The sequence below is a fragment of the Heloderma suspectum genome, chromosome 7, assembly GCF_057233095.1.
Source record: "Heloderma suspectum isolate Gila_16-S chromosome 7, 16-S_ref, whole genome shotgun sequence".
Lineage (NCBI taxonomy): Eukaryota > Metazoa > Chordata > Lepidosauria > Squamata > Helodermatidae > Heloderma > Heloderma suspectum.
The window spans coordinates 62241008-62263416 of NC_139464.1; the positions used below are offsets into that span (position 1 = coordinate 62241008).

The window sequence follows — 22409 nt, forward strand, 5'->3', positions numbered from 1 at the left end:
GAACTATATACAGTTGTATATAGTAGTATATACAAACAGTATATACCTACTATACTTGGTAGTAGTATATAACCAATTATACTTCAGAACTTGTTATTGTAATTAAAATGGCATTTCTACATATACATATAGAAGCATTTATTCATATTTTTGCATAAACATGTTTATAGCTGACATCTCACAAAACAGACTTCATATTATACCTTAACTCCCTTCAAGGGATTTCATTCAATATATCAAAAGCATATACATTGGGAGAGGTCACAGATCAGAAAATTTTCCAAAGAAATGATTACGTGTTTTTTTTATGTATTGGCATACTTAGTTTGGAGTAGGAGGATATTTAATTATGTACAAGGCAGTGTTTTTGTCTGGTGTAGGCAATTATATTGTGTGCCGTTTATCTGGAGTTATTCTGAATAGAAGAGGTCAGCACTTTTATCATGTTAGTGTAGAGGCAATTAAATTGGAAACACATATATGAGGGAGGACATTGCCAGGGTGAGAGATCTTCCAGATGTCAGGGAAGCAGTAGGGCCAGTGTGTGTGTGTGTGTGTGTGTGTGTGTGTAGCACATTATTAAAAGCATCTTTTAATGGTTGTTATGTTTTATGGCCTATAGTAATCAGGAAGTGCAAAAAAAATTAGCCTCTTGTACTTACAGGACTTTGACTTATGCAGTCGTGTTTCTTTATAGTTGTTCTGACTGTCACTTTTTGGCAAATCCTTTCATCCCTTTTGCCTGAAGAAATATAACCTTCATTCATTTATTCATTCATATAGTTGTTAGGATATGAAGATAATATTCAAAGTAACATTCACTAGGCCATGACCTAAAGAGCCCTTTAGGTTGTATGCTAGTGCTTTTAGACATACACCATAGTGTCTTGTCTCATCCTTTCCTTGCCTGCTCCCCACCCCACCATATTGTAGCTCCTTATGCTACAGGTGATATGAGGTTTGTTTTTGAAAGTTGGGAACTCTGAAGTCCTATTGCATCTGTAGAGCTTACCTCATGGCCCTGTGGATCATGGCTTTAGTTTAATTAGTAATACAGTTATAGTTATTTCAATTCCTTCAGTACATTCATCACCATTAGTCTGTAATGCAGTACCATTCTGAATAGTATTCACTCTGCATCCACGTGGATGTGAGCAAACATTCTATACTTCACAATTTCTACAAATAAAATTTTAAGCAGCTGTAACACTCCCATGTTCACTAACTATACAGATAGAATATTGAAAGGTAAACATGTGACTGTCATTTAATATTTGATGTTCAAACTAATACATTTTGAAGATTAAATCCACATTATGAAAATCAAGAAGGAAGCAGACTGCAATGAAGAAAGAGTACAGGCAGATAGCACAGAGTTGCAGGGATGGCGTCAGGAAGGCTAAAGCTGAGAACAAGCGAGGGATGCTGAAAGCAGCAAAAAAGCTTTCTTCAGCTACGTTCATAGTAAAAGACAGAGGAAAGAAATGGTGGTTCGAGTATTAAATAAGGATGGCAAAATAACAGATGACAAGGAAAAGGCAGAAGTGCCCAATTCTTACTTTGGCTCAGTCTTCTCCTGAAAGAGGGTCTATGAGCCCCCTGGCAAAGGCAAAGTACAGGCTGAAGGGGCAGGATTGCAGCTTGAGATCGATAGGCATATGGTCAAGGAACACCTAATTACTTGGAATGAGTTCAAATCTCCAGGGCCAGATGAATTGCATCCTAGATTAATAAAGGAACTGGCAGAAGAACTCTCAGAACCACTGTCCATTATCTTTGAGAAATCTTGGAGGATGGGTAAAGTGCCAGATGACTGGAGGAGGGCTAATGTCCTTATCTTCAAAAAGAGCAAAAAGGAGGAGCCTGGGAAATCCTTGGGAAGATTCTGGAGCAGATTATAAAGCAATCCATCTGTAAGCACTTTGAAAACAATGCAGTGATTACTCAAAGCCAACATGGATTTGTCAAGAACAACTCCTGCCAGATGAAACTGATCTCATTTTTTAATCAGGTAACCTCCCTTGTGGACTGTAGGAATGCTGTGGACATAATATACCTCAACTTCAGCAAAGTTTTCGACAAAGTGCCCAATGATATCCTGATGAGCAAACTAGCTCAAAGTGGGCTAGATGAAACAACTATCAGGTGGTTCCACAGTTGGCTACAGAATCGGACTCAAAGAGTGCTTATCAATGGGATCTTCTCAAACTGGGGAGGGGTAACGAGCAGGGTACCACAGGGCTCAGTCCTGAGCCTGGTGGTCTTCAACATTTTTATTAATGACTTGGATGAGGAGGTGCAGGGAATGTTTATCAAATTTGCAGATGACACAAAATTGGGCGGGATGGCTAATACCCGGGAAGACAGAAACAGAATTCAAAGTGATCTTGATAGGCTGGAGTGCTGGGCAGAAAACAAAAGAATGACATTTAATAGGGCTAAATGCCAAGTTCTGCACCTAGGAAAAAGAAACCAAATGCACAGTTACAAGGTGGGGGATACATGGCTCAACAACACTACAAGCGAGAAGGATCTTGGAATTGTTGTAGAGCACAAGCTGAATATGAGCCAACAATGTGATGTGGCTGCAAAAAAGATAAATGCTATTTGGGGCTGCATTAATAGAAATATAGCTTCCAAATCATGTGAAGTACTAGTTGCCCTCTACTCAGCACTGGTTAGGCCTCATCTTGAGTACTGTGGCCAGTTCTGGGCACCACACTTTAAGAAGGATCAGAGCCAAAATGGGGCCACTGAGAAACAAGAGGAAGGTATCAGCATTCTCAGGTGAACCCTGAGCTGTGTTGAAAGAAGATGGGCATCAAATAATTCTTGAAAAAAGCCCAGATTGGAATGATTTGCAGCTCATAGTGAATGGAGAGATTGTCTTTCAGTGTAACATCAACAACTTGGATTTTGGAGGTGATGGTCAGTTGGACCCACTTTGCCAAGAAGCTAGAGAAGCAGTGTTAAAAGCCTATTGAATAAGAGGCCCAATCCCTTTCTTACCTTGATTTACAATATGCCAGAGATTATGTTCTTCCATTTTTCTAATCAGCCTCAGTGTGATCTGACAGCATATTTTACGTCTAATAAAGAAAGACACTTTCCCCTCCATTGCTCATTCTGTCATAAATCCTGTCATTCAAATGTTTCTGTCTGACCCTCTTGCATCACCACAGTCATGGCTGGAAGTATATAGATGTCTGGTTTCCATCCTCCATGATATATGTATAGACAGATTACAATATTTGAAAAAGGAAATATCACATCTGCCAGGGCCTGCAGGAGAAGCTGCCACCACCAGGGGAGAGGCGTGCCTGCTGCTGCTGGGCCTGCAGCTGCTGGGCCTGCTGTGGCCGCCGCCGCCAACACCAGGCCTTCCCTACAAACCTCTGCCTGGCAGACCGCCAGTCCCTGCAGGATCAGGCCCCCAGGTACTGAGCCAGCTGTGCTGCTTCTACCTGCCCCTTCCTGGAGAGGCTACATAAGCTGGCTGGCTGAGGTGGCCTGGGAGAGCCAGGGTCTGCAGGAGAGGCTGCCACCACGGGGGGAGAGGCATGCCTGCTGCTGCTGGGCCTGCTGTTGTGCTGCAGCCACCACCACTATCACTACCGTGGACTCCTGCCTGGCAGTATTTTAAAGGGGATTTTAATTGTTTTTTTTTTTTAATTTTGGGGATATTCTGTTGTGTTTTAGGGGTGGGTAGCCTGCCTGATAGGCGGAAGTGAGGAACCATGTGTCCCTCTGACAGAGGCAGTCGGGGGAGTGCTGAGGGCCAGACTATATCGAGGCTGGGCAGCAGGCGCTGGCGGGGCGCTAGGGGCAGGCCATGCCAGGTAAGGGGAACAAGGGAGAGATGCGTGATATCTGTCCCTTGTTCCGGGCCTGCCCAGAACCAAAGGATAGCTGTGGGAGGCATGACTCCATCCTCTGGCCTTCGTTTGCTGCTCTGCAATGCCAGGTCTGTTACCCAGAAAACCTCCCTCATCCATGACATGATCCTGGATGAGGGTGCAGACCTGGCATGTATTACAGAGACCTGGCTGGCTGAGGCCGCTGCTCCAACTCTTGCGGCCATGTGTCCAGCTGGATTTTCGTACACACAGCAGCCAAGGGCTGGGGATCGGGGAGGGGGAGTGGCTGTTATCTACCGGGAGTCCTTGGATTTCATCAGATCCCCTCTCCGGGAGACCAAGTTTGCTGAGTGCATGTACTGGAAGTTGGGCCCGAGGGGCAGTCTGCTTGTGTACTGTCCACCCCACTGCACGACTGACTCCCTGGCTAAGGTGCTTGAGGTGGTCTCTGATGTGCGTGTGCAGTCCCCTAACGTATTGGTGTTGGGGGACTTCAATTTGCATTCAGAGGCCATCCTCACAGGGGCACCTCGGGACTTTATGGAGACCATGGCATCCTGGGAGCTGCACCCTATTCTAACTAGGCCCACCCATGTAGCCAGTCATGCGCTAGACCTTGTGTTTGTTTCTGGAGAAGTGGGGAGTGATCTGGAAGTTGGGGGTATATCCACCACCCCCTTGTCATGGTCAGATCACTGTCTGGTGATGTTGGACTTCTCGGTTCCACAACCCCTCCGCAGGGGTGGAGGACCCATTAAAATGGCCTGCCCCAGGCACCTTATGGATCCGAATGGATTCCTAAAAGTGCATGGGGATTCTCCTGAGCACGCAAACGGCCACTCGGTCGAGACCCTGGTGGGTGGGTAGAATGCCGCAATCAATGGGGCATTAGATCGGGTGGCCCCGAAACGCCCTCTCCCCCTGAACAGGGCTCGGGCTGCACCATGGTTCAATCCGCAGTTACGAGCTCTGAAACAGGAGGTGAGACGGCTAGAGCGCCGGTGGTGGAAGTCTCGCTCCAAAGACGATCGGACACAGGCTAGAGCTGTATCTTCGGCCTATCACGTGGCGGTGAAGGCAGCAAAAAAGGAATATTATGCTGCCTCTATCGCGTCCGCAGAGTGCTGTCCCAGGAGGCTGTTCCAAGTGGTCCAGAGCCTGGTCAGTCCAGTGGCTCCGGAACCTCTGGAGCACTCTAAGGCCTCCTGTGAGGCCTTGGCAAGGCACTTTGTGGATAAAATTGATTGGATTAGGAGTGTTATTCCGTGCACTGTGGATACAGTTAGTGAGCAAGAGGCGGTCTGTAGCAAACTGGTTTTGTGGGATAGATTCCAGCTTCTTCCTTCTGATGAAGTGGACAAGGTGCTTTCATCTGTAAGGCCGACCACCTGCTTACTTGATCCTTGCCCATCTTGGCTCATTATGGGCTGCAGAGAGAGAATGGGTGAGGGGATCAAGGTGGTGGTGAATGCCTCCCTTGAGGAGGGAGTGATGCCATCAGCCCTCAAGGAGGCAGTGATAAGACCACTCTTAAAGAAGTCCTCCTTGGATCCCCATGTTCTGAACAACTTTCGCCCAGTCTCAAATCTGCCATTTTTGGGCAAGGTGATTGAGCGGGTGGTGGCGATGCAGTTGAGGGCACACTTGAAAGAAGCTGATTATCTAGATCCGTTTCAGTCGGGCTTCAGGCCTGGGCATGGGACAGAAACGGCCTTGGTCGCCTTGGTGGATGATATGAGGAGGGCTCTGGATAGGGGCAAATGCTCCTGCCTTGTTCTCCTCGACCTCTCAGCAGCTTTTGATACCATTGACTACGGTATCCTCCTGGACCGCCTGGAGGGGTTGGGCATTGGAGACACCATATTGCAGTGGTTCCGGTCCTTCCTCTCTGGCAGGTACCAGAGGGTAGCACTGGGAGAGGAGGTTTCGGACCCGTGGCCACTCACTTGTGGGGTGCCACAGGGTTCCATCCTCTCCCAGATGCTATTTAACATCTATGTGAAGCCACTGGGGGCTATCATCAGGAGGTTTGGGGTGCGGTGTCATCAATATGCGGATGACACACAGCTCTACCTCTCGTTCAAACCTTCACCAAGGTTGGCTGTAGAATCTCTGTCCAAATGTCTGGAGATGGTGAGTGGCTGGATGGGGAGGAATAAGCTGAAGCTGAACCCTGACAAGACCAAGGTATTTTTGGTGGGAGACAAGAGGAGGTTGGGGGATGTTGACCTGGTGTTGAATGGGGTACGGCTACCCTTGAAAGACCAGGTCCACAGCCTGGGGGTCATCTTAGACTCCCAGCTGTCCATGGAGGCTCAGGTGTCAGCTGTGAGCCGGACAGCGCTGTACCAACTCCATCTGATACGGCGGCTGCGTCCCTACCTTCCCAACCATCTGCTCCCATCGGTAGTACATGCCCTGGTCTCCTCTCGTTTAGACTAGTGTAATGCGCTGTACGTGGGGTTACCCTTGAAGACAGTTCGGAAGCTGCAACTGGTACAGAATGCGGCGGCTCGCCTGATTAAAGGCAGCCGCTGGCGAGATCACATCACTCCAGTGCTGAAGGAGTTGCACTGGTTACCAGTTGTTTTCCAGGCCAAATTCAAGGTGTTGGTTTTGACCTTTAAAACACTATATGGTTCTGGCCCAGTCTGTCTTTAGGAGCACCTCCAGCAATACCAGACTGGCCGCTTAACAAGATCAGCCTCGGATGGCCTTCTCTCTGTCCTATCAGCCAGGACAGCTAGGCTGGTGAGGATGAGGGAGAGGGCCTTCTCTATGGTGGCCCCCACTCTGTGGAACTCCCTCCCTAGGGAACTCCACCATGCCCCCTCTTTAATGAGCTTCCGCCATGCATTAAAAACATGGTTGTTCAGGCAGGCATTCAGGGTGGGTTAGGGTATTTTTTATGATTTTTTTTATTGTAGAATTCTATTGTTTTAACTGTTTTGTTGTTGTACATTGCCCAGAGTAGCTGGGTGACCAGCCAGATGGGCGATTAATAAATTAAATAAATAAATGATGCAGACAAACTGGAGGGTTCAAAGGATGGTTCTAAGGAGGGCAACTGGTTCAAAGGAGGGCAACGATGATGATCAGGGGACTGGAAACAAAGCCCTATGACGAGAGTCTGAAAGAAATGGGCAAGTTTAGCATTGAGAAGAGAAGACTGAGGGGAGATATGATAGTGCTCTTCAAGTACTTGAAAGGCTGTCACAGAGAGGAAGGCCAGGATCTCTTCTCGATCATCCCAGAGTGCAGGACATGGAATAATGGGCTCAAGTGACAGGAAGCCAGATTCTGGCTGAACATGAGGAAAAACCTCCTGACTGTTAAGAGCGATACGACAATGGAACCAATTACCTAGGGAGGTAGTGGGCTCTCCCACACTGGAGGCATTCAAGACGAGGCTGGACAGCCACTTGTCAGGGATGCTTTGGATTCCTGCATTTAGCAGGGGGTTGGACTCGATGTACTTATAGGCCCCTTCCAACTCTAGTATTCTATGATTCTATGTTTCCTACTTAATCCAACAGGTATTGCATGCATTAAATTTAGCTTACTAAAAGTCTGGTTTTACACAAACCAATGTGTAGGTTTCATTTGAGATGGGGTGCAGGTACAAACCCCATGATTGTGCATATGCATACCTACACCATACATAACTTCCAGAGGAGTTGCTGCATAGTTCTGTTGCAACAAATTGTCGCCATTAAAGCTAACAGATTCACTGTGGCGTAGAATTCACACAGAGACATTTCAGTGTGAAGATGGCTTAAGTCCCTACTCTGTTCACATGATCTGTCCACCACCACCACTTTTTTTTTTTTTTGCACCAAATGGATTACATAGATATTTATGTACATTGGACTCAGTTCATACATAAAGGGGGATATCATGAGATCTAAAGGCATTTTCCTGTTCTGTACCTGCACAGGAAACCTACATGCTGGAGCTATATATGAACTGGTACTAAAAAGAGATGATCATGCAGAGAGACGTGGATCATTCTCTTACACATAATATTTTTGTTCCAAAGACATGGTTATCAAGGTAATTACAGCAACATAAAGGTGTGTGCAAAAGTTATAATGCTCAAGAATCTGGGATATGTAATTCTGACCCCACCCAATTATCTGGAAGATAAAGACAATAGAGAGGAAGCACTCCAGAAAAATTAAGAAATCCCAACATACAGAGGCCACAGGAGATAAAGTTATGTGCTACTTACATAAAAGGATTCTACAGTAATAATAGAAATAACTAACTGATCCTGTTCTGTTGTTTTCAACACTCCTCTTCCAAAAATTGTATTCACAGGCAGAAATGTTTACAAAAGCAGTATATTGTAAAGCACCAATAGTAGTACTAGTCTGACAATGGGCATCACAGAAGAATTTTGCAATATGTCACAGAATAAAATAGATGGTCTGTTATGCCAATGGTTAAATATCAAAGTTACCGGTAGCTATTAAGCCCAAATTACCAAAATGAACATTGGTCTAAACTATAGATAGAAACTGACTCCCCTAAGTAATCTTTTCTTGACTTGCTAATGCACATATGGTCCCATTCCAGCAAGAGGCTTAGCAGGTGCTGCCCCAGTTGCTAGATGGCTTCATCCACACTATACCCTTTGCATATACACAATCTAGCAGGGTGGTCTATGTGCAAAAGCCTGTCTTTCTTTACAGATCATCCTTATTGGATTGAGGCATTTTATATTTTAGATTTATAGGAGTGTTCCTGAATGTCAACTAAAATCATAACATGGAAAAGATGACTGTTCTTAAGTTAAACATGGATATATTGGGAATCTAAACATATATAAGTTATGCATTGGCTCATAAGGTAAAAATCCTGGTCCCGGTTAACTAAATTTGTACAGATGGTTCAGAATTTTAACCTGTGTTTCTAAAATTATAATTACTATCTTGCAGTCTATGCCCATGGTGCTCCCACCAAACAAGAGCATCTCTCCTTCAATGTTAAAGACAGCTCAAACCATACTTCCTTCTGTGAACACAAATGAGACCATGGGTTAATTGTCTTGTTTATACTGGGAACTCCACTGCACCTTACAGTTCCCACATATATACGTTGGGTTAGCAACTTAATTTATATATCAGGACTACTTCATACATACTTTCATGTTTGAAATAAGGTAAAGCCTGCAGCTAATCACTGATGCAGGAAAATGCATGTGTCCACATCGCAGCTGCCCCCGCGTCCATCACATCACAACACCCATCAGTAAGGGCACCCTCTCTCCCTCAGTCACCACTTAGTTAGTGCTTGCCGTGAGACCACACCAGCCCATTCAAAGAGTGAGTGACTCTTTGAATGGGAAAGAAGGAATCTGTGCTGGCTCCAGGTTTTGAGGGCCCTTGGGCAAGAAACCCTCCATGGGCCCCCTCCCTCAGTAAGCCTGCCTTCTCAGAGCAATTGTCACCAGCTGCTATTGTTCCTCATCCTCTTTCTTATTATTGACAAGCAGATTGCCAGGGAGCAAGTAGGCAGTGGCATCTACTGCTCCTCCTCTCACCACCACCGATGTCTGGGTCAGAGTGAGAAGCAGGTGAACAAGCAGTTCATAATGGTGAAGAGGAGGAGCATGTCCAGGGGGTTCTTGTCAGTGGGCCCATACTGGGGTGTAGGCCCTCAGCAGGTGCCCAATTATGCCTATCATTGACACTGGTCCTAGGAGGAAAATCAACAACATGCTCTAAAAAATTATGGCTCTAAGCACTTGATTTGGCAATGAACTCTAGTCCACATCCAAGAAACCACTCAGTGTACACGTAATGTCAACTAGTAACTTCGAAGACTATCAATACCTGTCAGAGTATAATTTACACTGAGTCATAGTTACATATGGACATCTCTATGAACTTTATAGTATAAAGAATACTAACATTTAAAAAACTTTAAAGACGGTTTTAAAAAGAAAGAAAATGCATTATTAAAAATAATAATACCTGGTTCACAATTAATACTATCAGTAGAGACTATGGGGCTAATGGCAAAGGGTAATACACCCCGTCCAGAACCTGGCAGAATTATTGGGAACATAAGTTTCTTGTAATATAAAAACATTTTTTACATAAACAACATTGTATTAATTCTTACACTGCCAACTGCAATTGTTCTTTTTGTAGGAAGGAACAAGTCTTCCTATTTTTCTAAATTATTGATAACCCTGTGCTTCAATACTTATGTGGATAACAAAGCTACAACGTTTACAAGAGGGGGAAATTCTATGGGCATCTTATGATTCTGGCAAGGTAAGAATTAAATATACAAACTCACTTAGCATGCATTTAATCATTCTCCTTTGAAAATTTAGATTATTAGTTCCCATTAAAACCCATGGAGTTGCAAGCTATACTTGTAGTTGACTTTTAAACTTTTACCATAAAAAGCACATGCTTTTAGTTTTTAAAAAACATTCTCTATTAGCATGTAAAACAGCATTTAATTGTGTTACATATATTTGTCTTAGAAGCATCTCAGCAAAAGGTTCTGAAGTATAACAATGCATTTCCTAAGACTATGTAAAATTGTGAAAGCTAATATTTTTTGATAATACTCTAAGCAAAACATACTTATATCCATTAATACTAAAGTCTGGTTTTACAGGAAGTCTACTTTATATAAATAAACAAATGAATAGAGAGGAAGAGGAAGATATGGCTTCAGTGAGATATTATTAAGCTTTGTTTATCTAAGTGAAATAATTCCCTTTAATATTTTCTGTGTTTCAAAATACTAATCTCTTTAGTTAAAGCTCTAGGTTTTAGCCATGATATATACAAATATATGCCTTCAAGCAGTATTACGTTTGAAAGAAAAACATGAGAAAATATTATATTACTATATCTAATATATACTATGTATATTACTATATTGTATAGCATTTAATATATACTATATATTAGATCAATGCTTTCCTATGACTACCCATGAGCAGATATCCCCTCAAGGGATGCTTCTGCTGGAGAAAGCGGGGGAGATAATGTCTACCTATTTTCCCTTCCCCTGCAGCCCCCTGTGACCCTGTCTCCAAAGCTGCTCTGTAGGGTTGTGGGATCTTCTGGGGGAAGGAGGAATCAGCAAGAATGGCTCCATCTCAGTAGAAGCCTCTACTGAATCTCAGTCCCTTCCACAAAGAGAAGGAGTCCTTACATTTGCGGAAGGACAAGTCTGGATCAAACCCATAGTTTCATATTGTGCCATGTGTATCTGTAGTATTATTACTTACAGCATAGTATGGAATTATATTATTGTATTTTGAATTGATGGAATTTTCCCCAAAGAGCCTCCTTTTTTCTACTGGTATAACATTACCCAAATATATAAGCGCCTGTTGAATCGGCCAGACTGTGTTGCCTCTGTATGTGTGTGTGTGTGTGTGTGTGTGTGTGAGAGAGAGAGAGAGAGAGAGAGAGAATGTGTGAAACTCAGCATAAATCAGAGAAGCAAGAAATACTTTCACTCACATAAGAAATAAAAATGACAGCTGCACAGATTTGTAGTTCCCAACATGTTTTGAAAAACATTAAAAGCAGGTGTTCTAATAATCAGATGTATACCCCGTTGGGTTAACTGCTTTGAAAGTCTGCAGCATGAAAGTTTTTCCAAGGAATATAACTATAAATAAACCTCCCTTGATAAATTTTTTTTTCCAAAAATGTGCTGGAAGTTACCAACTGGTGCAGCTGTCTTATTTCTTTGGTTTTCTCTTACAGTTGTATTTGATCCACCATGTTGTGCTTTCTGGATCCCACCCAGGTGTTTGATTGATTTTTAGCCTTCTCAGCTAAAATATCCACAGTCCCTCATTGTGAAAGTCATCCTATACCACCTAAAGTCCCATGATATAACAAGATGTTCAGAATTTTAGGCCACTGAAAACTAAGCCTAGGATGAAACTTTTTAAAAAGAATCCAAAGGTGGAAAATCCTTCACTATACTGAGAGCCCTAATCCAAAGGGACCTTTCTGACCCGGCTCAGCGTGTTTTACAGCACAATAACTGAAACTAGAATATGCTATATAATAATGTAAATGAATGTGTGCTCACATTTGCACATTGGAATTTGACATACAATTTCTTAAAAGTGCAATTGCCCCTTTTTATATAAAATGAGTTTTTAACTCTTAAAATAATTTGCTCACTGAAGTATCTTTTTATACTTGGACTTTATTGAAGAGGAAAAATATTTATTCCTATAGAACATATGATAGGAGAGCCTATAACTGCTGTCACTCTAATTTCTTCAGTATATGATCCAAATCAAATGTCCATGTTTTGAACTTTCCCTTTTAAGATATGTGCATATATTATTCTAGAACAACCTTGGTAATAAAATATATAACTTCATTTCTTAAAAAACCAAAACCAAAATTGCTTTAGTTATACCCATGCTATACTTGGGGAGATTTGGTTATACTCCAGAAGGAAAAGCTTAAAAAAAAATTAAATCACCATGTGAGCAGCCATATAAAGCAGGGCTTGCCAATGACATTTGTTAAGAACTATACACATATTATTACATGATTTGGGGGACAGCATGCTTTTTCTTTCCAAATGTCCCATTAAAGGAGTTAAGAACACACACAGCTATCCAAAACCAAAGCCAAACTAGCATACAACTAGCATGAAATGCAGCTTTCTTCACTTACAGGTCTTGCAGCAGCCATCATTATACATCTGTACAGTGCCTCCATTCTAGGAAAATTAAAAAGGAATATTTCAAAACAGACTGTGCCCAAAGAAACAACTTGATATATCTGAATGATGCATGTAAACAAAAAAGAGGCAGCCTAATCCATAGCCAGTCCATAAATGCATGCATTTATTCTTTTATTTTATAACAATTTACAATATGGGAGAATCCAGGCTGCATCTCATAACCTGCATCTTCACCCTGAATCTCACATTATAAGATATAATGCAGCACACTCTTCCTTTGCATAAAAATGATAGCAAAAACACGTTTGATGCGGCATAAGTCACAGTTTTAGACTTCGACTTTATGATTGATGGCTACCATGTTTGGGTTGGGATTTGAACTACTGCTTAGCACTATAGCCCTACTCAAGGGAAGTATATAGCACTATCTTTGTGTGTCAGGACTAAGAAATTGTAAATAAATTTTCAAACTGCACTCTTGTCATAATTCATTAAAAAAATGAAAATAATGAAATGTGGTGGTAGATGTTTTCACCATATTACACACTTACAAGTATATGCCAAATTTCCAAACAAAAATGTTCCTTTATTTTCTCATTTGTAGATTCAGGGTACAAACCTTTGTACATTCAGTCTCATTAAAGGGTGGGCAAATGACACTGGATCCTACTACTATTGCACCTATGTCAGTCTTTTTACATTCATATTTAGTGCAGTGTAAGTCCCATGTGCTTCCTTCCTAAAAAGAAAGAAAGAAAGAAAGAGGGAGGGAGGGAGGGAGGGAGGGAGAAGGTTATTCTTCAAGAGGTCAGGAAATAACTGATTAAAAGCTGACAAATACTTACTTGGGTTATGCATTAGGCTTAAGTGGCAACTGAATTCTGCTGACTACTATCAGTGTTTTCTGAGAGCTCCATTTTAACTATTCCTACTGCAGTAACTGTGTTAATCTAGTCTGTTTCTCATAGGACATGGTTTACAAGAGGGGCAACTCCTGTTAGCACTAACCACTGTTTGTTGCCTTAGCACCAGTTAAGATCCCAGACAGAAAGTGAAAAAATAATTTAGCTTGTGGAACTAAGGCTGGCCCCTGGAAGGCATATATAACAAGACACCAGGAAACAACACACCAGAATTAATGTCTACTAGTTATGATAGCTCCCCTTCATGGATCACTGCCTTGTTGTGGCGAAGGGGCTTGCATAACTCAGTGAAGCCATAAGCTATGCCATGCAGGGCCACCCAAGATGGACAGGTCATGGCAGAGAGTTCTGACAAAATGTGGTCCACTGGAGAAGGAAATGGCAACCCACTCCAGTATTCTTGCCAAGAAAACCCCATGGAATGTATCACAAGGCTAAAAGATATGACGCCGGAAGATGAGACCCTCAGGTCGGAAGGTGTCCAATATACTACAGGGGAAGAGCAGAGGGTATTTCCAAGTAGCACCAGAAAGAGTGAAGCGGCTGGGCCAAAGCCGAAAGGACACTCAGTTGTGGATGTGTCTGGTGGTGAAAAGAAAATCTGATGCTGTAAAGAACAATATCGTTTAGGAACCTGCAATGTAAGATCAATGAATCAAGGTAAGCTGGAGGTGGTCAAACATGAGATGGCAAGATTGAACATAGACATCTTGGGAATCAGCGAACTAAAATGGACAAGCATGGGCAAATTTAATTCAGGTGACCATATCTACTACTGTGGGCAAGAATCCCTTAGAAGAAATGGAGTAGCACTCATAGTCAACAAAAGGGTGGGAAAAGCAGTACTGGGTGCGGTCACTGAACTTGAGCCGGACATCCGAGAGAGCGAAGTCAAGTGGGCCTTAGGAAGCATTAGTAACAACAAAGCTAGCGGAGATGACAGTATTCTAGCTGAGCTATTTAAAATCCTAAAAGATGATGCTGTTAAAGTGCTGCACTCAATATGCCAACAAATTTGGAACACTCAACAGTGGCCACAAGACTGGAACAGGTCAGTTTACATTCCAATTCCAAAGAAGGGCAACGCCAAAGAATGTTAAAACTACTGTACAATTGCGCTCATTTCACATGCCAGCAAGGTTATGCTCAAAACCTACAAGCTAGGCTTCAGCAGTATGCGAACCGAGAACTACCGGAAGTATAAGCAGGGTTTTGAAGAGGCAGAGGAACTAGAGATCAAATCGCCAACATTCGCTGGATCATGGAGAAAGCAAGAGAATTCCAGAAAAACGTCTATTTCTGCTTCATTGACTATGCAAAAGCCTTTGATTGTGTGGATCACAACAAACCTTGGCAAATTCTTCAAGAGATGGGAGTACCAGACCACCTGACCTGTCTCCTGAGAAACCTGTACGAGGGTCAAGAAGCAACAGTAAGAACCAGACATGGAACAACAGATTGGTTCAAAATTGGGAAAGGAGTATGACAAGGCTGCATATTGTCGCCCTGCTTATTTAACTTATACACAGAGTACATCATGAGAAACGCCGGGTTGGATGAATCACAAGTCAGAATTAAGATTGCCGGGAGAATTACAACAACCTCAGATACACAGATGATACCACCCTAATGGCAGAAAGCGAAGAGGATCTAAAGAGCCTCTTGTTGAGGGTGAAAGAGGAGAGTGCAAAAGCTGGTTTGAAACTCAACATTAAAAAAACTCAGATCATGGCATCTGGCCCCATCACTTCCTGGCATATAGAAGGGGAAGAAATGGAAATAGTGACAGATTTTATTTTCTTGGGCTCCAAGATCACCGCAGACGGTGACTGTAGCCATGAAATTAAAAGACGCTTGCTCCTTGGGAGGAAAGCTATGGCAAACCTACACAGCATAGTAAGAAGTAGAGACATCACCTTGCCGAGAAAGATCTGTCTAATCAAAGCTTTGGTTTTCCCAGTAGTAACGTATGGGTGTGAGAGCTGGACTATAAGGAAGGCTGAGCGCCAAACAATTGATGCTTTTGAACTGTGGTGCTGGAGAAGACTCTTACGAGTCCCCTGGACTGCAAGGAGGTCAAATCAGTCCATCCTAAAGGAAATCAACCCTGAGTGCTCATTGGAAGGACAGATACTGAAGCTGAAGCTCAAATATTTTGGCCACCTAATGCGAAGAGAAAACTCCCTGGAAAAGACCCTGATGCTGGGAAAGACTGAAGGCAAAAGGAGAAGGGGACGGCAGAGGATGAGATGGCTAGATAACATCACTGATGCAATGAATATGGACTTGAGCACGCTCCGGGAGAGAGCGCAGGACAGGAAGGCCTGGCGTGCTATGGTCCATGGGGTCACGAAGAGTCGGACACGACTGAACAACAACAAGTTATGACAGCTATATACTATCTCCAGTATCAGAGGCAGTATGCATCTCAATACCAGCTGGGAAACATGAGTGAGAGAATGCTATTGCACTCATGACCTGCTTGTGGGCTGCAAATAGGCATTTGGTAGTTCACTGTGGGAACAGAATGCTGGACAAGATAGGACACTGGACTGATCAATCATGGCTGTTATGTTCTTAAGACCTGTTCGTTACCTTGCTGTCAGACAAGCGGGAAATCAATTTAACCATGATTTGAAGTGTTCTAATGTTTTCTTTCAATACCCACTTCAAACCATGACTTTACATCCTGGTTTGCAGCCACTCTTTAACCACTGGCCAAGTTCAGATGTAGCAGTGTTGTCTGATAAATCATAGTTTACTGGACTGTGAACCATCAGTGCATCTGTGCACTCCCTTGTTGCCCCACTCCTCCATTCATGTGTCCAGCTTTGGTGCTTCTATCCTAGCTTGCGAAACAGTTTCCTGAGACATCTGAACTAGGAAACTGTGGTTTCAGGATATTAAACCAGGATCAGAAGGTTTCTTTCAAGCCTCTAAGACTTATGCCCTATTGTTAGCTCACATGAAGTAGAGAAAACACTGTTGAGGGGAGGTAGGATAAAAATTCACATCAAGAGCTGGGCCATAATTTTAGAAAATCCATTTGGGACCAAGATAACTGACGGTTGCTGTAAGCTGCTATGCTGAGGTCCTATAGCACATTCACTTTCCCATTATTTGCAGGGTTGCCATCTTTGAATCCAGGTTTGCCCAGACATCAGCCTTTAAAAAATCCACTGGGGGTTATTGGCATTACAGAGGAAAAGCAGCAGGCAAAGAAAGGATTAAGCACCTTTTCTTCCCCCGTCCTGCTAGTTCCCGTTAAAATTTACCCCTCCTGAACCTGTTTTTCCCTAATAGAAGCATCCATCAGGGTTTTTTTGGCCATCACATCATGCGTGTGATGGCCACGTTTGCATGGAACAATAAGCCAGGATTCTTATTGTTCTTATTAATAAGCCAAGCTTTTTGTGGCCAAGTTGCATGTAGATGCACACAGCCCATTCACTTCAGCTTGGCTCCTCCTGCTAGTGCGACCAGCTAAACAAACCAGGAATGGTTTGTTTAGCACATCATCCAAACTGGGGATCCTGGCTTGTTGCTCCCAAACAAGCCTGGATTTATAAACGAAGGACAAACTCTTTGATTAGCCAGTTGCACTAGGGAGATTAACCATACCGGTGCAAACAGGCTGTGTGCACATGCACACAGCTCGTTTGCAATAAGCCAGGATTCTACAGAATCATTTCGTGCAAATCCAGCCAATTTTAGACCTAGAAGTGGCTTCTGAAAAGGATTAGACAAATTCATATTCTTAATCCAAGAGGAGAGTCAGACATGGGGAGTGGAGCAGATTAGTTAGAGGAGTGTTTTTCCCTCTGCTCTTCCCTTCCGTTTGTGATCACCTGATTCACCTAAAATGTGTACAGGTGGCACATTATTTTCTGGCTTGTGATAATGCCCCTTTGGATACAAGTACACTCAATGTATGAGGCAACTTAGAACTTAGGTCATCTTAAGGTCTGAATTAATATGAGAAACAACTTATAGAATTTCGTAATGTTACAAAGCAGAGTCTACATAATCAAAATTCTGATGCGCTGTTTATTTTCTGCAGCTTTTTTAGAGGGACTTACTTCATATATGACTAAGGTTCCATTATCAGTATAGAAAGTACATGACACATTTACACAGGAACCACAACAGGAGTGTTGACTAGGAGAAGGAACGTATACTTGGTGCTGTTAAAAAGAGACAAATGGTTTAAAAATATCCATACTGACAGTATTATTTTCAGATACATACAGCTAATTATAATCAAGTGATGGACCTCCCTTTAATTGCTGTGATGGCAACATGTTAATAATACAGTTTACTGTGACTTTCCTTTGATAATTGTTCCCATGCCATTCCTGTGGGTGAAGTAGTATGCTATTGTCCTATAGGAAGCCTACTCCCATTGGGTTAGGGTTGCACCTATTAAGGGGAAAAGCTTGCTCATGGAGATCACACACTTATTGGGCTGTCGTTCAGAAGTAACACTAAACCAGAGTTTAGTTTTATGAGAACAGGGTGTAGCAGCCCTCTCTACTCCACCTCCAATATAGTTGTAAGGAGGAGTTAAGAAGCTTTTGTGTCCTTTCTTTAAACCACAGTTTACCACTTTGTCTGAATCTAGACAATCTTAACTATAGTTGGTGGAAACAAGCCAACTTGAAACCATGGTTTATGAAGCTAATGGTTCAGAAATGGCTAGCTACCATTTTCACAAACCATTGTTAAGAGTAATCATAGTTTAGAGTTTAGACAACATGTTTATACTGTCGTTATTCTAATACAGAAGTGGAAGTTTCTGATCTCCTTGCAGTTCCACTGGAGGATTGGGGAGAGGGGCTATGAGCCTGAGGGGAGGCTAGGCTAGTTCTCATGATTTAAGTGTTATGTCTGAAAGCAGCCACTGATTCTACCTTCCTATCCAAAGGCTGGGATGCCTCTGCCTCTTCTCCTTCCTAAGAGAAGGAAGGAAGGAAAGAGAGAGAGAGAGAGAGAGATGCAGAAAGGCTGATGCTATTCCAGTAAAACTGAAAGAAAGAAGAAAGGAAAGAGAAAGAGAAAGAGGACATGTTCTAGATGTTTGCACAAGGAGTCCAGAAACTATCCTGCTCAATGGCAAGAAGGCAAAGGGATATGCATAATCTCACCATAGGAACATAGGAAGCTGCCTTATACCAAGTCAGACCATTGGTCCATCTATCTTAGGATATGGGTGTTTTTTGACTGGCCATGCCCACCATGGCAGCCATTTTGTGAGAGTACCCATTACACACTCTCAAAATTCCAAATGTGCCCACTGACCCCCCCCAAAAAAGTTGGGGATCCCTCTACACTGACTGGCAGTCACTCCCTAGGGTTTCAGACAGGAGTCGTTCCCAGTCACTGGACTGGACCCAAAGGTTCCCTTCCTTTGATAGAAGGTCAGAGAAAGGGAACATTTGGATTCAATCCATTATTCTAAAGTCCCTCAAGCAATAATATATACATTTATTACGAAGCAAAACATCATACTAATTGCCTACAATTGTTTCATGACATTGCCTAGGGTGAATTTCAAGGACAACTCTATCCTTATATATTATATTCACTCATGACTTCATTGCTATCTTTTAGCAATACTTACAGCTTCACATTTTTGGGAACAGTTAACTACTATCAGATCCATGGCATGAAATCCTGTGCGGGGATCTCTCTCTTGTGAACACTTTGCTGTGTAGCAAAGATCTCCGTCCAAATATTGAATGATAGACTGACCAGGATTCAATACAGTTACTTCTTGGAATACACAGACATTATCCCTTTCTAATGTAAAAAATAAATAAATAGATGTGTCAAAAATGTTACAAATTAAACACATTATAATCTCTTTTAAACATATAGAAATTTTCTACACTTTTGTTGTAATAACCACACACATGCACACACAATCTATAATAATAAAAGAGGATGTTTGTCTGTTGGTCTCTCCATCCATCCACACCACAGCACCAAACCATGAAATCTAGACTGCTGAAACTTGGCATGCATGCTAGGGGGATCCTAGGGATGTGAATCTCAGTGTTATTTTGTTTTTAAAATATATTACTTAATTTTAATTATTTTTAATGTGCCCATCTAGTTGAAGACTGCAATAACATCTTCTGCCACTAGTAGCAACTTCTTTAGCCAGCAAATCACTTTGCAGTTCATACATGTTGAAGCCAAGGTGGATTAGTAGGCTGAAGGACAGAATTATATGCCTATCCCGTTCCTCTGTGGTGGGGAAGTGCCCTCAGAGGAATGGAGTGGGCAGACCCCTTCCTCAGGGATCCATATGGGTGCATCATGGCAAGGGCCATGCCTGGGGTACCAGCGGGCATGGCTTCAGTCAGTTAGGGTGGGCACAATGGGAGGACAGCTGTGTAAGTTTGCTTGAAGGTTTCACTGTATCAAACTATGGATAGGTGGAGGTTGGTGGTTTCAGCTACAGAGGGGTGGTGATTCCATTCAGGGTTTTAGTTAGAACCAGCAAGAATGCTAAAGGTTCTGTCCATGATGCTGAACCTATTCCCAAAATGGGTTCAGCACCTTGGACAGAACCTTTAGAGTTCCGGCTGGTTCTAATTAAAACCCAGAATGAAACCACCGCCCCTCTGAAACTGGAGCCACCAGCCTCCACTGGGCTATTCCAACCCACATGAAGTTGGGTCCGTTTGCTAGCTTATAAAAACAAGTGAAAGAATGAAATGTTCAGTTATATCATGACTAAATCCCACTGGAATGTGGTAATCCTGTGAGGAATAAATTCAGGCTGCATGTTTACCTACAAATCTGGTATGTCTCTGCTTTGTATTTTTAGTTAAAGACAGACTTTCCAGGCAAAACTAATTATGCTTTTCATACCAACTCAGCTGTAGCTGAATTTCTGCACTTTAAAAAAAACTTTCTTTGCAATTTCCTTATTTTCTTTACTTTTCTGTGTATACCCTTGCCGTTTGGCCTCAATGGGATATATACAGAAACTACTTTAAGAATAGTCATGTGAAATTCCCTGATGGATGCGCCTGATCTTGTAAGCTAAGCAGGGTCAGCCCTGATTAGTACTTGGATGGGGGCCTGCCTGGGAATCAGACTACCTGCAATGAGCAGGGGATAGGACTTGATGGCCTTGTAGGCCCCTTCCAACCCTATGATTCTATGAAACCTAACATGGCTGAAGATATAAAGCTAGTTAATAGAAAATATTTCTGTACCAACAGATCTCTCCCTTTTTCTGATTTATTGTAAGCCAAGAATTCCTTGAGATTTTTTTTAGTATAAAGAACAGAGGGATTTGTTCCCAAATAGAAATAAGTATTTATTTAAAACAAATATGAATAATATTGAAAAGAATTTCATATATACCACAAGTGTACTGTGGGCATCCACATGTGCTAGAATCCTTAGCATCTCTCTTCTGAACTTCTCCCTGGGATATAAAAAATAACATTTCAGTATTCATATATATCCAGGCCCCAGAATGTAATTTCATCTGTAAGAAAGAGAAAATCTTAACTACAAATAAACAAACTACCAAATTACCAGATAAAACTTACACATTTTAACTGCGGCAAAAAACTATTTTGTCTTTCATGTGCATTATTTTTAAAAATTCTTAATTTTTTGCCTTTCGTGTGCATTAATTTTTTGGTGAACATTTTTATGGATTCTGTCCAGTTTTTGAACAGCCCTTGGGTAAGGTGACCTTAGTGACCGCCCCCCCTCCACTCCTTGCCACTGTCACAACAAATCATTTGCTCGTTTTCTCTGTCAGGACCCAAACTGCACCACAGCCCTGTAGGAGAAGGCAAGGCAAGTGCAGGCTGCTGCTGCTCACTCTTGTCTCCTGCCCCTGTCATATGGGAGGGGCCATGGCTCAGTGGTAGAACACCTGCTCTGCATGCAGCAGGTCCCAGGTTCAATCCATGGCATCTTCATGTAAGGCTGGAAAAAATCCTGCCTGAGACCCTGAAGAGCAGCTGCCAGCTGGTGCTGACAATACTGCACTAGATAATAGTAATGAGTCACCAGTGGTTTGACTCATTATTAGGCAGATTCCTATGTTTCACTGCAGCAAACTCAGAGAAGGCAGATGGGATTAATTTCGGGGAACCGCCCAGAGAGCTTAAGCTATTGGGCGGTATAGAAATGAAATAAATAAATACATAAACAAACAAACAGGCAGTGACTGTTTGGAAGGACAACAGTAGGGACAGGGCTCCAGGGGTTGGCAGTGGGAACTTTAGTGTGGAGATGAGCCTTCGCAAAGGACCTTGACTGGCTCTAGAAATTGTATTGCCTGAGGCAAAGCAGCAAATGGTGCCCTCCTCCAAGTCAAGGTGCGTGGTATCCAGGGCCAGACCTGTCGTTTTGCCACCTCAGGCACACAATCCCACAAGCACTTCTCTTCCTGCCTGGCAATAAAAAGACATTAATAATAAGTCAAATAGCCCTCATAACACCCAAAGTCATTAATAATAAGTCAAATAGCCCTTTCATGACACCCAAAATCAGCTCCCTGAGGCAGTCACCTCACTCTGCCTAATGGTACAGCCAGCCCTGGTGGTGCCCAACAATTCTTACTCTTGATGCCCACTCTGTCGACTCTAAAAACTATAGAAAATATTACCTCACAGTTAACTTAGCTCATACCTTCATGATTTCAGTACTAACTTGAATATCACATGCATGATAAAGCATCTACCACACTGTGCTATGCACCACCCTCTTACTGTGGGGAAGGCTAGGACAGACAAATCAACATTTTATCATAGTGATAGATGGGATTTTTAATCAGGCATTTTCCAGGTCACAGAAACTATTTGTGTAAAGCCAGGCTACAAAAATGGAATAAAAGCAATTTGTTTGAAAGCTCATATATTACAAAAGCTCATATATATATTTTATATTGTTTTACTGT

At 42.5% G+C, this 22409-nt stretch overlaps 1 protein-coding gene across 1 annotated transcript in view; it reads right to left on the reverse strand.

The window, feature by feature from the left end:
* OTOGL (otogelin like) overlaps positions 1–22409 on the reverse strand; it is a 130594-nt gene that overhangs the window by 2954 nt on the left and 105231 nt on the right. The window contains exons 50-55 of the mRNA XM_084810400.1: positions 20855–20918; positions 19095–19273; positions 17554–17658; positions 13171–13290; positions 12542–12587; positions 663–742 (exon numbers count right to left, since the gene is read on the reverse strand). Coding sequence (XP_084666526.1) covers positions 663–742; positions 12542–12587; positions 13171–13290; positions 17554–17658; positions 19095–19273; positions 20855–20918 — 594 coding nt within the window. The remainder of the gene's footprint in view (positions 1–662; positions 743–12541; positions 12588–13170; positions 13291–17553; positions 17659–19094; positions 19274–20854; positions 20919–22409) is intronic.